The 15302-nt window shown below is 36.0% G+C and overlaps 2 protein-coding genes across 6 annotated transcripts in view; one reads left to right on the plus strand and one right to left on the minus strand.

Annotated features, from left to right (window-relative positions):
• The window catches only part of KLRF1 (killer cell lectin like receptor F1), an 82248-nt gene extending 74712 nt beyond the window's left edge, over positions 1-7536 (plus strand). For 2 of the 3 annotated variants that reach the window (XM_008697478.2, XM_008697479.2), the window contains exons 2-5: positions 2077-2232; positions 5235-5374; positions 6328-6440; positions 6948-7536. In XM_008697478.2, the coding sequence (XP_008695700.1) occupies positions 2077-2232; positions 5235-5374; positions 6328-6440; positions 6948-7065 (527 nt within the window). In that variant the 3' untranslated portion in view covers positions 7066-7536. Of the gene's footprint in view, positions 1-917; positions 1017-2076; positions 2233-5234; positions 5375-6327; positions 6441-6947 lie in introns of all 3 variants that reach the window. The other variant, XM_008697476.2, reaches the window with a different exon arrangement.
• Positions 7537-13010: 5474 nt separating this feature from the next.
• The window catches only part of CLEC2B (C-type lectin domain family 2 member B), a 30520-nt gene continuing 28228 nt past the window's right edge, over positions 13011-15302 (minus strand). The window contains exon 6 of one of the 3 annotated variants that reach the window (XM_040642145.1): positions 13011-14080. In XM_040642145.1, coding sequence (XP_040498079.1) covers positions 13983-14080 — 98 coding nt within the window. In that variant the 3' untranslated portion in view covers positions 13011-13982. Of the gene's footprint in view, positions 14081-14854; positions 14913-15302 lie in introns of those variants that run through there. The other 2 variants (XM_040642148.1, XM_040642147.1) reach the window with 2 other exon arrangements.

The following is a 15302-nucleotide window of genomic DNA, read 5'->3' on the forward strand; positions in this document are numbered from 1 at the left end:
CACTATTAATAATTCAATTTATTGACTGACCTCTAAGGATAATCATAGTTATGGGGAGTGGCTCCTTATTATTGTGATGCATTTATAAAAATAATCATTGATGACATAAACTATTATGGAAAATATAGATGTTTATTTATTCAGTATAAACTAATTACTTGTACAATTCCACACCCTAATGTCCACCAACCTAAAACCTTTTTAATGACATTGAGAAAAATATCAACATATATACTTGAGGCCCTGGGTGAGACTATTTACTTTCTGTATTATGATATCAGTTTGCTCATTAATAGCCATCACTGAATGCACATCTTATCTCTAATGTAGGCATATGAAAAATAAAAGTCATCACTCTTAAAGAGTTTGCCATCTAATGAGAAGCTGAAACATCATTATTACATTGGTTAGAAAAGATTTTAGGATTTTTTTAGGTTAAAATAGAAGGCATAAGGAGTCATATTTAGTTCTTATTTGTATTACATCCTTAGTAAGTGAAGTAGATTGAATGACTTGTGAATATTACATTAAAGCAAATTATTAATTAGTGTATATTTGTGTGGATATATATGTGTGCATCTGTAAGTGCACATGAGCATGTCTGTGAGCATTCACATGCATGCTTGGGGAATTATTAGGTGTATATATTAAAACTATTTATCTCACTAGTCGTTTATGTCAAATATTAGCAATTTCTTAAGATTCAGTATAACAGGCATCATAGCTCTCCACATGCAGTGTTACCATTGCTAAATAAAATACGTATGTATTTTTCTATTTATTTAGGTTTTAAGCTTTCAATTGCCTTGTACCCTTTAAAATTCAAACCCAATATTATATGCAATCTTATTATTACAGTTGCTTTCACTTCTTGGAAATGTACTTTTCTGAGCTAATTCCTGTGATTAATTTCTCAGATTGTTGTGTGATGTTGCACTGGTATAAAATCTTATTGGGGATATCTGGAACAGTAAATGGTATACTCGTTTTGACTTTGATCTCCCTGTCTTTATTGGGTAAGTTAAAAGATCTTAAGTAAAAGTATGGAAAATGGGGGCGCCTGGGTGGCACAGCGGTTAAGCGTCTGCCTTCGGCTCAGGGCGTGATCCCAGCGTTCTGGGATCGAGCCCCACATCAGGCTCCTCCTCTGTGAGCCTGCTTCTTCCTCTCCCACTCCCCCTGCTTGGGTTCTCTCTCTCGCTGGCTGTCTCTATCTCTGTCGAATAAATAAATAAAATTAAAAAAATATATATGGAAAATGTTGCTATTTTCTTACGACTCTTTTCATATTCATTCATTCATTTGTTCATTTTTTGTTAACAAAGTCTTAATAAGAAGCTACTATGTATATTATACTCCATATAGTCAAATCAGGTAAGTATCTTGTTCTCAGATGGCATACAAGCTAAAAGGAAGAAAGTGTGTGTGTGTGTGTGTGTGTGTGTGTGTGTGTGTGTGTGTGATGTGTGATGTGTATTGGGAAACCACATTTTTGGATTTCTTAGAAACCTGTGCACAAATAGAATTCCATGATTTTTCTTAGAAATTTTTACATGTTGTATTAAAGATTGTATTTAGTTTATACTATATACTACTATACCCCAAGCATTACTACAGATTTCTGACATCAAAAAAAGCCCTCAAAACCAAAAAACCAAAAGATGAATAATCCTGGTGAGAAATCTCTAATGAAAGAAATAGATTTTAAATAAGTAATTATAGTAGAACGAGCTAAGCACAGTGTCATAGGTTTCAGCAAAGCATGACACTAAGAAAGCATGGAAAGGGCATGTATACTCCTTAGAGCAAGAATTTTGCTTTTTTTACCATTGTGTCACCAGTTCGTAGCTCAATGCCTGGCACAGAATCATTCCTCGACAAATAAGTATTCTATACGTGAATTAATTATGTAATATTTGAAATTATTTTTAATTAAGTAAACATGAAAATAAGAAAGACATTTCTAGTTATTCCTTCAGTTGTTTCTTATTCCAACCTCATTCCAAAGAATTTGCATCTGAAACACTGCACAGGGAGAAGATATTTACCTAACATTAAAATAATTCTGTTTTTAAGTTTCTCAGGGAATATTGCTAAAATGCCAAGAAGCAAAGAATTCAAATATCACCCAACATGATGATATTGGAAATCTGAAAATGAGCAGTGGCACAAGAGGAAATATAAGTAATAAAGACACAAGCCACTGTGGTTCAAAAGCTACAGACCATACAGGTATCCCTCAAGACTTTGGCCTATAATGGTTTTAATTCTTTTGGCTTTCTACGTTTGAAAAATCCTGTTTAACAGCTACGCAGATTACATTAACAAATAAAGATTTGATATCAATCTACTTTTCATTCAAAACTTCATACATATATATAGTTTATGACTCTTTTTGCAGTGGGAAGATAGTATCAGTGGAAAGAACATAAAAAAGAGGCTCTTTCCTTCAGGAATTTAAAACCAAATTGAAACACATAAATATGGAAAGTTAATTGTGATTATAAGGCAGTATGTAAATAACTATTTTTTGTCTCCTATTTATTCTGTTTTGAAATACAAAATGAATTAAAGTAATTATACATAATGAATGATTCATTGTGATGCTATGCTTATAACTTCCAATTACACAACATTTTGGAAAACTGTCCCTTCTACTTCCAATTTTGTTTTAGTTTAAAGTGCTATTTTTTGGGCCTTCAACATTTGTTTTATAGTATATGTGAGAAATGTGCAGATTAATTTATTTTATAACTATTTATCAAAAGATTTTCTCTAGGGACACCTGGATGGCTCAGTTAGCTAGGCATCGAACTTTTTCTTTCAGTTCAGGTCATAATCTTGAGGTCCTGGGATCAAGCCCCAAGTAGGGTTCTGTACTCAGCGGGGGGTCTGCTGTAGTTTCTCTCTCTCCATCTCTCTTTGCTCCCCCCCGACTCTAAATAAATAAATAAATAAATAAATAAATAAATAAATAAATAAATGATTTTCTCTAACCCACTAGTTTGTGGTGTTCTCTTTATCGCATATCAAAATGTCATATATACTATGGTTTACTTACTGATACTCTTTTCTTTTGGATTATCTATCCGTTTTACATGTACAAGTCCCAAACTAATTGAAATACTGTAATTTTAACAGATATTTTAGACAACGACTAGCTAATCCATCATTATGTTGGGTATTATAATGGAAATTTTACAGACCTAAGATAGGTAAACATGGAATCATAAAGACACTATTAAACTTTCATTAAAGTCAGTCTAAATACTGTATATCAAGCTGTAAGATATTAATTTCCTATTATCTTTTCCTTCTTTTTTAATTGAGGAAATATCCACAAACATCAAGTTAATCATTTAAAATAAAACAATTTAATGGCATTAGGATATTTGAATGTGCAATGACTATATCTACTTAGCTCAAAAACATTTTCATCACCCAAAAAGAAATCCTATTCCCAGGAAGCAATTCCCCATTCCCTCTCCCCCACCCTTTAGCAACCACTAATCTGCTTTCTGTCTCTGTGGATTTACCTATTTTGGACTTTCATATAATGGAATCATACAATATTCACTTTTTGTGTCTTGCCTCTGTCACTTAGCAGAATGTTTTCAAGGTTCATCCATGTTGTGTCGTATATCAGCATCTTATGACTGAATAATATTCCTCTGTTTGTATAAATCCACAATTCATTTAAGATGGCAATACTAGTCAAAGTGATCTGCAGATTCAAAGAAATTCCTATCAAAATTCCAATGATCTTTTTCTGTGGAAATGGACAAGGTGATCTTAAAATTCATGTGAAATTTAAAAAATCCTGAATAGCAAACACAATCTTGAAAAAGAAGAATAAATTTTGAAGATTGACATTTTCCAATGTTGAAACATAATGGGATGGGGAGAATGGATAATGGCTGCTTAATGTTTATAGGGTTTAATTTTGGGGTGATAAAAATATTTTGTAATTAGATAGTAGTTATGTTTGCACACTGTGGGTGTAATAAAATCCATGGCATTTGCACTTTAAAGTGATTGAAATGGTGAATTTATGTCACATGAATTTTACTTCAATAAAGAAAGGAGATTTTAACGGCCATTAAGTTTGGAAAGTTATACTGACTTGAACTCATATTTATTCATACAATTCACTTTCTCTTATTATTATGTCGAAGTCTCAGATATTTTTTTTAATAATAGTATTTTTTTTATTATGTTTGTTAGTCACCATACAGTACATCCCTGGTTTTTGATGTAAAGTTCGATGATTCATTAGTTGCGTGTAATACCCAGTGCACCATGCAATACGTGCCCTCCTTACTACCCATCACCAGCCTGTCCCATTCCCCCACCCCCTCCCCTCTGAAGCCCTCAGTTTGTTTCCCAGAGTCCATAATCTCTCATGCTTCATTCCCCCTTCTGATTACCCCCCCTTTCTTTATCCCTTTCTTCTCCTACTGATCTTCCTACTTCTTATGTTCCATAAATGAGTGAAACCATGTGATAATTGTCTTTCTCTGCTTGACTTATTTCACTTAGCATTATCTCCTCCAGTGCCGTCCATGTTGCAGCAAATGTTGAGAAATCGTTCTTTTTGATAGCTGAGTAATATTCCATTTTATATATGGACCACATCCTCTTAATCCAGTCTTCTGTTGAAGGGCATCTTGGCTCCTTGCATGATTTAGCTATTGTGGACAATGCTGCTATGAACATTGGGGGTGCATATGGCTCTTCTCTTCACTACATCTGTATCTTTGGGGTAAATTTCAATTGAAGACCTTAGTATAATTTAATTTAAGAAAATTAAAAAACTTGAACTTGTAATTATATAGAAACTGAAAAAGTATTATTCTCAATATTATTTAGATTTATGCACATAAAAAAGGAGAGAAGTCTTAAAGCTTTATATGAGTAAATTCTAAGAGAATGGTATAAATAATATTTAATCTTACAAGTAATGTTAATGTAATTTATAGCTTAAATGGTTCATGTTATTTTAGTAATTACATTAGATCTGGACAAGAAAAAGAAATCCCTTTTGTCTAAATTTTGCTTCATCTTACTAAATTAATTTCTTAATTTCCATGAATAATCATTTGTAATTTAGACATCTTGTAAATCTGAACACTTTGTTGTGAGTGATTTTATAGTACAGCTCCACTCTCGAAGTATTCAATTTTCAGAGATACACGTGTAACTTGATTTTCTTTGTTTCCTCCATTTCCCTATAGGGTTGTGCCCATCGGAATGGCTCAAATATCAAAAAAAGTGTTATTGGTTCTCTAATGAGATGAAAAGTTGGAGTGACAGTTATGGATATTGTTTGGGAAGAAAATCTCATCTACCAATCATTCAGGACCAATCTGAAATGGTAAATGGTTTAGTGTCAGGGTTATGGCATCAGTCTCTGTGCAGTGTAAAATAGTTTTCCTCAAGACAATTATCATATGATTTCACTCATATGTGGAATTTAAGAAACAGAGATTATAGGGGAAGGGTGGGAAAAATGAAAAAAGATGAAATCAGGGACAGAGACAAACCATAAGAGACTCTTAACTATAGGAAACAAACTGAGGGTAACTGGAGGTGTGGTGGGTGGGAGGATGGGGTAACCAGGTGATGGGCATTAATGAGCACTGGGTGTTATATGAAAGTGATGAATCACTAAACTCTACCTTTGAAACTAATACATTATATTAATTACTTGAATTTAAAAAATATACAAAATGAAAAAAATGGCTTCCCTCAAGGGCACCTGAGTGGCTCAGGCAGTTAAGCTTCCAACTCTTGATTTCAGCTCAGGTCATGATCTTAGGGCTGTGATCTCAGGGTCCTGACATCAAACCCCCTATCAGCTCTGCACTCAGCACAGAGTGTGCTTGGGATTCCCTCTCTCCTTCCCCCTCTGCCCCTCCCCTCACTCACACACTCTTTCTTTCTCTCTCAGTCTCCCTTAAATAAATAAATAAATACAATGTTTTTTTTTAAAAAATGGCTTTTCTCAAATTTCTTCCCACTCTTCCATTAAAATATCATTTATCTTGATTACTGAGTTTTTGACACCTCCTAAATTTTGTGCTCAATCCAGTGCCTCACTTGACTCATGCTAGTCCTGGGCTGAATACTTGTATTCAATTTGCAAGCGATATATATGTATGTGTATATATGTAATGAATATATAGTGTATATAAATAAGTACGAATTGATTAGTATAAGAATGTTCATGTAGAATGCTAATCGTCCAATAAAATTCTAAATCTTAATTAGTATGTCTACATTATTAAAATATTCTGTTCACTTAGTTGCTTGTTACTCACTTTTTAGGCTTTTATACGGAAAAACCTAAAACAAACAAACTACGTGTGGATTGGGCTTAACTTTACATCCCTGAAGAGGACATGGACCTGGGTGGATGGTTCTCCATTAGATTCAAAGACGTGAGTCTTTCCAAAAACACTGTCTGATTTACTGTCTATTGTAGAACTTATCTTCATAAAGTACCTCGAAGTCCACCAAAACCAACTCTGAAATAATTTTCGATACTTAGGAATTTAAAAGGATGAAAATCGATTTAATGTTCACTGGAGTGCTCATGGATATTTTGGTTTTGTTTTCAAAGCAAAAAGATTTGAAAACAGTAATCATAGAGCATTTATTGTTTAAAGACTACACCATATAGAACAATGGAAAGAAGACTAGAACAGGGATATGGACACATATTTACTCTTAGCTCTGTCTTTTCTAACAGACTCTCTGGGGTCTCTGTGCCAATCACAGAGAGTAAGTTTAAGTTACACACATACTTTAACTTTTAGTGAATCAAAGGATTTAAAAATGCCCTGAAATCTGAGCAGCCTTTTAATTAAGAGAGGGTATTAGCTGAAAATACCAATGGATGTCTTCAGCAACAATGATTAACAATGTATTTATGCCTTCCTCTACAGATTTTTCATAAAAGGACCAGCTAAAGAAAATAGCTGTGCTGCCACCAAGGAAAACAAAATTTATTCTGAAACCTGCAGCAGTGTTTTCAAATGGATTTGCCAATCAATCAACCAATAATCAATGATCAAAATTTTTTCCAACTAGGTTCTAATATTAATCTTAAGGAGTAAGAATTTAAAACGACAATTAAAAAAATAGAACTGCAATTAAACAGCAAAATGTCTTCTCCATTTTCCCTCCACCATCTGCATTGGTCCTAACCTTAGAGTACACCATATAAACAATCTAAAATATGCCCTTTCTGTGTTTTATGTGGCAATATAATCCAGTGTGAGTCCATGCATTCATACTCAGGATTTTTATTCATTTTCATTTTAAGCAAATGTGATCAGATTGTATCTGCTTTTCTGTATTGTGCTTGTTTAATTTGTAACAATATCCTATGCAAATTTCATATAATTCTGAGTTGCGTTATAGTGTGGATTTATATACTTTTTTACTGCTTTGTTGATGAACATTAGCTTTATTCTCAAGTTTTTTCTACTGTAAATGACACTGCAATAAACATTCTGAATATCTTTTTAAAAAGTAGTACCTTTTATTTCTTTGATACAAACCTTAAAACTGGATTTATGACTCAAAAGCATTAAATATGTTGTTTGCTTTAGATTTTATACAACGTTAATCTAACTTTAGAAACTAGCATGAATTTATAAGATTACAGGTGCAGAGCAAAAGCACTTTCCTTTTTCCTGAATCTCTTGGGAATTACTTGCCAGATTGATACATTTTATTATAAAATTTCAAGTATCATTGGATACTTCTGTGTATATTTCCTACAAAATATCCCCTACTTAATCACAATTAAATGATCAAAATTAACAAACTAGCATTGACACAGTGCTACCATCTAATTCTCAGACTCTCTTTAAGTTTTGCCAGTTGTCTCTAGAGTAAAAGATCTGGCTCAGAATCATCTTCTGCGTTTAGTTATTATGTCTCCTTAATCACCTTCCATCTAGAAGCATTCTTTAGCCTTCCTTGTTATTCACAACTTGACACTTTTGAATACTACGACCTCGTTATTCTGCAAAATGTTCTTCAATTTGAATCTGATTATTTCTCATGGTTATAGTCAACTGCTCCTTGGCAGAAACAGTGAGAAGTTGTTCCCACTGCATCCTTTCAGACGGCACACACCTTTGTTTATTCCATTGTTGATGCTATTGACTTTGTTCACACGCTTAATGTGATGTCTATCAGAATTCACTGTAAATTTCTCTTTTCCCTTTGTAATTAATTAATATTTTATGGACAGTGACCAAGATGGTTTCAACATTCCCTTCAGCTTGACTAAATTTTAGACAAGCTTTGTTCTTCCTATCTATGAGCCCCTGACCTCCTCATTTTTAGACCATTTACCTCAGGAAACGTGTAATTGGAAATTCTCTCTCTGCTTCTTTGAGGTGCAAATGTTTCAAAAAAGCTTTTTAAAGGCTTTATAACCCAGAAATGTCTATCTTAAGGACCAGAGACTCATTCCTTTGAAATGCGATCATCAAGAAAAGCAGCACCTCTATTTCTTAGTTTCTGTGGGAAGGTAGGAGGCTAACTTCAGTGGGCACCTACATCCAAGCTGTAAAACTCTCTCCTATCATGAAGACCTGGAAATGTTTAATTTTCCTCCGGGTACAGCTGTTTAGCACACACAGATGCTGTATGATCTCCCCCCCTACCCCAGCTCTGCAAAACCCTGCTGTCCTCTGTTTCAGCAGATTTTAGTTCAGACCGAGTTCTCGCCTATGTCCCTTATTGCCATAACCTTGAATAAAGTCTTTTCCTGTGTATTATTGTTTGATGCAATTTGTGCTTTGACAGAAGGTACTTTTAGACTTTGCAAATATCCCATTCTTCATCAGACTTTCAACTTATTCATTTTTGTATTTGTATCTTTGTGGACTCTCATTTTCATATTTTGTTCAATTTGTATACTCTATTTTGATGGTCAAAATATTCCAGATCTAGTTGTGAAAGTTACCCTTTGAGGTGACGTTTGTATACTTGATCTCCATGATCCTTTGCTGGTATGTAGTGTTGTTTGTTTGTTTTATGGTAATAACCTCAGCAGAATGCTAGTAACCATTTTCACCACTGTTTGAACTGGTCTTTAGGTTCTAGTCTGATTCATAAATACTGATAAAATAATTAACTAGACAAACATAAAAATACATTTTTTCCTTGGTCCAAATAATTTGCTTTTTTTTGGTAACTTTTAAAATGTTTTATTTTATTTTTCTCTCTCATCTATAATTTAAGCTCCCTGCACAAGGGTTTTTCCCTGTTTGGATTCCTATTGTACCCCTATTATTTAAAGCAATGTCTGACACATAATAGATGCTCAATAAATATTGGTTGAATAAAGTTTGATAGGTGCTGTGGAGAAAAGTTGTATATTACTTATGAGACTATCAGGTAGGAGGATCTGATACTGTCCCTTAACTCAGCTAATGAATCTTCAAATATATGACACATCAGCTGAGAGATGTAAAGTGAGTAGAATTTGGTAGAAGTAAGAATCTTCCAGGAAGTCCTAGATAAAATCCTAATAGATGAAATAAAAAATGTTTTGGGGGTGCCTGGGTGGCACAGCGGTTAAGCGTCTGCCTTCGGCTCAGGGCGTGATCCCAGCATTGTGGGATCGAGCCCCATATCAGGCTCCTCCGCTATGAGCCTGCTTCTTCCTCTCCCACTCCCCCTGCTTGTGTTCCCTCTCTAGCTGGCTGTCTCTATCTCTGTCAAATAAATAAATAAAATCTTTAAAAAAAATGTTTTGGACTTGTGAGCATGTTACGCTTTAAAAAAAATGTGAAGACAGAATTACTGGAAGCCAAGAAAGGATAAACTGGGTGCCAAAATAGGCTGGTAAGTAAGGTATCTTAAATGTCACATAAATATTTCTGTTTTCATTTCAACAGCAATTAAAAGCCAGTAAAAGGCTTGAGTTAGCAAAGTAACCTGGTGAATTTTGAGTTTTGGAACCATTACCCTGGCTACAGTATGGGAAGAGGAAAATGAAGAAGTATTTGAGTTATGAGCTAATTTAGAGACTATTAGGCAACAGAGATAAAGTGAATTGAAATATAAGCATGAATAAGGTTTATTATGAATAGTAACAATCAGACTTTCTCAAAATAGAGGCATAATGTATTAAATTGTGCTTCAGTTTTGAGAATGTATTTCTTCCTTTTACTCCTTCAACCATCACTTTATTTCAAGATTTTTCATCTCTTAGGTTCACACCTTTCCTTGTTCTCTAGATTCCTAAGCTCAAATATGTTGGCTGAAATATAGACCCAGCATACACTTCTGCTGGTGGGTTACCTGCTGAGTATTTCTATTTATTCCTACTAAGTTGACTAAAAATGGTAGATGAGGAACAAAGCCAATATTAAGGCCAATACCAGATTTCTGGGGGTTTGTTTGTGTATTTTAAGATTTTATTTATTTATGGGATGCCTGGATGGCTCTGTCGGTTAAGCATCTGCTTTTGGCTCAGGTCATGATCCCAGGTTCCTGGGATCGAGCCCCACATCGGGCTCCTTGCTCAGCAGGGAGCCTGCTTTTCCTTCTGCCTGCCTTTCCCCCTGCTTGTGCTCTCTCTCTCTCTGAAAAATGAATAAATTAAAAAAAATCATTTAAAAAGATTTTATTTATTTATTTGACAGAAAGAGAGAGAGGGTGCACAAGCAGGGGGAGGGGCAGAGGGAGAGGGAGAAGCAGACTCCCTGCTGAGCAGGGACCCCCCCCCCCAATGCAGGGCTCTGTCTCAGGACCCCAAGATCACCACCTGAGCTGAAGGCAGCCGCTTAACCAACTGTACCATCCAGATGCCCCCAGGTTTCTGTTTTTATGCACTTTGTTGGATGGTGGTTCCATTTAGTGTGCTGAGGAGGGATATATTTGAGGGAAAGATTATAAATTGTAGACATAACCAGAGGCAAACCACAAGAGACTCTTAACTATAGAAAGCAAACAGGGTTGATGGAGTGAGGTAGGAGGGGGATGGGCTAGATGGGGGATGGGTATGAAGGAGGGCATTTGTTATGATGAGCACTGGGTGTTATATATAGGTGATGAATCACCAAATCTTACTCCTAAAACCAATATTACACTACATATTAACAAACTAGAATTTAAATAAAAAATTGGAGAAAAATAGATGAAGTGGAGTAGATCGTTAGGTAATCTGGAACTTCAAGAAAGTATCACTTTGAATATGTAAATTTAGGATCCCTTAGGGAATGTTGATCCTAAATGTATAAAGGAGATTCCCTAAGGAGGAGTGGGAAAAGAAAAGAGAAAAGGCTTAAAACTATAGGAAGAGTAACAAATGCAGCAGGAACAGAGAGTGTGTACTGAAATCAAAAAGAACAGAGAAGTCAGGAAACAAGGAGGAATCTCAGGGGAATATGGTGTCATAAAATTCTGGGAAGGCAGTATTTAAAGAAGGAAGAAATGGAAAAGAAATGTTAAATTCTGCTTGAGATGGTATGAGAGATGTTAACTGAAGCAAGTTCACCGGGTATGGGAATACAGTTTGGCATGATTTGGTGAGAGCTGCTTTTGTGCATTTCGCAGAGTGGTGGATAAAATGGCATGTGACTAGACTGAGATACTGAGAGGACTCATTTTCCTTCATTTAAAGAAGGGCCTTGAAACAAAGAAGGGACACTCTAGCTCAGGCTTGTATCTGAGAAAAATGGAATATAGAAATGGAAATAAGCTGGTTTTGGTATTACAATGTACTGGATTGCTATGGCCACCATAACAAAGTACCACAAACTGAGTGGCTTAAAACGACAGAATTTTGTCTCACAGTTCTGGAGACAAGAAGTCCAAGATCAAGGTGTCTGCTGGGTCATGCTCTCAGAGACTGCTCTAGAGAAGAACCCTCTCTTGCGCCTTCCGGCTTGTCATCAGAGCTGGTAATCCTTGGTGTTCCTTGGCTTATAGATACATCACTTCAGCCACATGGCTGCTTTTTCTCTGTGTCTCCACATAGTCTTTCCCTTGGGAGCATTTGTCACTAAATCCAAATGTTACCTTCTTATAAGAACACCAGTCTTAAAGCGATTTCAACCCATCCTAAAGATTTCATTTTATCTATCACATTTATTATATGTGATATATTACATCAGTTATATGACCCTATTTCTAAACAAGGTCACGTTCTGAGGTGCTGAGGGTTAGGACTTCAACTTGGGAACGTAATTAAACCCATAACAGAGAAGAGAAATTTTATTAAATCTACTGTACATGACTAAAGTTTATAAACATTATTACTACCATATGGAACAGAATTTATTGTTTTTCATATTAAATATGCACAAATAACTTAAATAACTGAGCAAAATTATTATTATCTTCAACTGAAATGAACCCGTGTAATTAGTGACTGATAAATATTTGGTCTTATAAAGGCCTGCCACTAGGTCTGACAGATCCTGGGAAACTTTTTTTGTGTGTGCAGAACTTCTGTTTAAACAAACAATTTGATTAAAATGTATTACAAAATTCATGAGCCCATGAGTGGTGTTATGATTTATCTATAAATATTCAGAATAGTAGATAAAAGAGATTGATTATGAATTTGCTTATTGTCCAGTGAGCGTGCAAGCAGGTTTTTCATACTGTCCAAACATCACTTCTTCCTCCTCAGGTCCAAGGACCATCCCTGCCTTCTTTATTGGTAAGTGTACCTTTCCTGGCTAGTTTCATTTCTCATGAGAAAAAGGTAGCAATGGAAAAAAAAAACTTACAAAAAAAAAAAAAAAGGAGGGGCACCTGGGTGTCTGTTAGTTAAGCGTCTGCCTTCAACTCAGGTCACGATCCCAGGGTCATGGGACAGAGCTCCACATCTGGCTCCCTGCTCAGCGGGGAATCTACTTCTCCCTCACCCTCTGCCCCTCCCTCATTCATGCATGCTTTCTCTCTCTTTCAAAAAAAAAAAAATCTTAAAAAAAGAAAAAGAAAAAGGTAGCAATGCTGTTATTACACTATCATGGCTCTTAGAAATTTGTTTTTATTGAAACAACATGGATCTTCTTGAGTTTGCAATTACCGAGCACCATTTACTTCATTCTGATTACAACATTATATCATACTCTTCATAAAAATTATTTTCCCGTGACTCTCAAAGGTTGCTGCTGGGTGCATTGGTGACCACAAATGTAAATCTAATTTGAAATATGCACAGAATATGAACAATAATTAATTTTTTAGACATATTAAATTTACCATTCACAATTTTGTACCATACATGTAAAACAACACATCTTCCAACCATGTCTTCTTTGAATTGTTGAAACAATAATCTCAATAATCCCCTCAGACAAACTTTTAGGGCCATCAGTTCATGAATTTAAGCATAGGAATATTAAAAAACAAATATCAGAATAAATCAATTTAGAATAAATTGATATAACATCATGACCAAGTTGAATTTTATCTAGGAATTCAAAGTAGTTATTTATATTACAAAACTTGTGTCATTGGGGCGCCTGGGTGGCACAGCGGTTAAGCGTCTGCCTTCGGCTCAGGGCGTGATCCTGGTGTTACGGGATCGAGCCCCACGTCAGGCTCCTCTACTATGAGCCTGCTTCTTCCTCTCCCACTCCCCCTGCTTGTGTTCCCTCTCTCACTGGCTGTCTCTATCTCTGTCGAATAAATAAAAATAAAATCTTAAAAAAAAAAAAAGAAAACTTGTGTCATTAACCACATTGCAAGATGAAGGAAGAACATCAAAATAGATGAAGGAAACAAAAATACATTAGAAAATTCAAAGTGCCTTTCTATTGACAAAAAAAATTTTTTTAGGAAACAGAAATAGAAAAGAATTGCCTTAACTTTAAAAAAGTGCATAAAAATGAAATAAAACACTGATAATATTGAAATGTTAGAAGTGGGGCTCCTGAGTGGCTCAGTTGTTTGGGAGTCTGCCTTTGGCTCAGGTCATAATCCCAGGGTTATGGGATTCAGCTCCGTGTCAGGCTCCCTGTTTCATAGGGAGTCTGCTCCTCCCTCTTTCCAGGTTGTGCTCTCTCTGTCTCTCTCTCAAATAAATAAATAAAATCTTAAAAAAAAGAAAGAAATGTTAGAAACATTTTCTTTAAAATGTGAAACAAATTAAGAATGTTCACTGCCAATATTGTCTTGGCAGTTCTACACATTTTAATTAGACAAAAATTAAGTAATAGTTATAGGAAAAATAAAACTTATTATTAGATGCTATGTTTTACAATATTTAAAAGAACCCACAAATTATTAGAAATTATGAGTTTTCAGAATGTATGTTGAACAGGAGAAGGATAACACAAACAATTACATTTCCATATATAAAAGTAACTATTTTAAAAAAGAATAAAATTACATAATTGCAGTAGCATAAACATCAGATACATTTAATAGGGACATATATAATAAATAACATGCAGCGATGGGTTAGAAAAACTATAAATCATACAAGAAGACAAACGCCAATACAAGATATGTATTATAAACAAATAAATAATATTATAAATACAACACTCTCCAAATTCATCTATAGATCCTGTGATATTAATTACAGGGGTCTTCTAAAATCGATAAAGAAAAGCAAAGATCCAGAGGGAGTTAAGATGGCGGAGCAGTAGGGGACCCCTTTTTCAGCCGGTCCCCCGAGTCGAGCTGGATAGGTACCAGACCAGCCTAAACAACCACGGAACCAGCCTGAGACGCAGGAAGATGCATCTGGATCTCTACAAATGAACATCTCCAGCGCTGAGTATTGAGGTACGAAGTGGGGAGCCATGAAACTGTGCACAGATATTGGAAGATAAACGGAAGGGGGAGGGAGCCGCCGCGTTCGGGTGCCGGGAAGCGGTAGCCACTTGCACGGGGGAGCGGGCGGGGCTCACGGACGGCACCTGGAAAACAGCAGACTGAGACCGTGAGCCGGGTGCGTGCGCCACCAGGCATCTCGCGGAACCCCGGAATCCCGGTGCGCTCACTGGATCCACACTGAGACCGGGAGATCCGGGAGCGCGCGCGGGGCGGCTGGCGGCTAGCAGCGTTAGAAACACAAGGGACAGGGACGCGCCGGCCCTGGAAGTGAGGGCTGGGACGCCAGGTGTGGGGCGCACATCCCGGGACGCTGCAGGGTTGAGCAGCACCAACAGAAACAGAGTTAAAGTGGCCAGAACATTAGTAGAGAACGGTCCATGATCCCTCTGTTCTGTGACAGAGGCTGAGAATCGGCCACTGCTGCTCTGACTCTCAGAAGAGGCACAGCAAACCGCCAGGGAAAGCCGCCAGAG

Source organism: Ursus maritimus, unplaced genomic scaffold (assembly GCF_017311325.1).
Source record: "Ursus maritimus isolate PB19 unplaced genomic scaffold, ASM1731132v1 scaffold_26, whole genome shotgun sequence".
Lineage (NCBI taxonomy): Eukaryota > Metazoa > Chordata > Mammalia > Carnivora > Ursidae > Ursus > Ursus maritimus.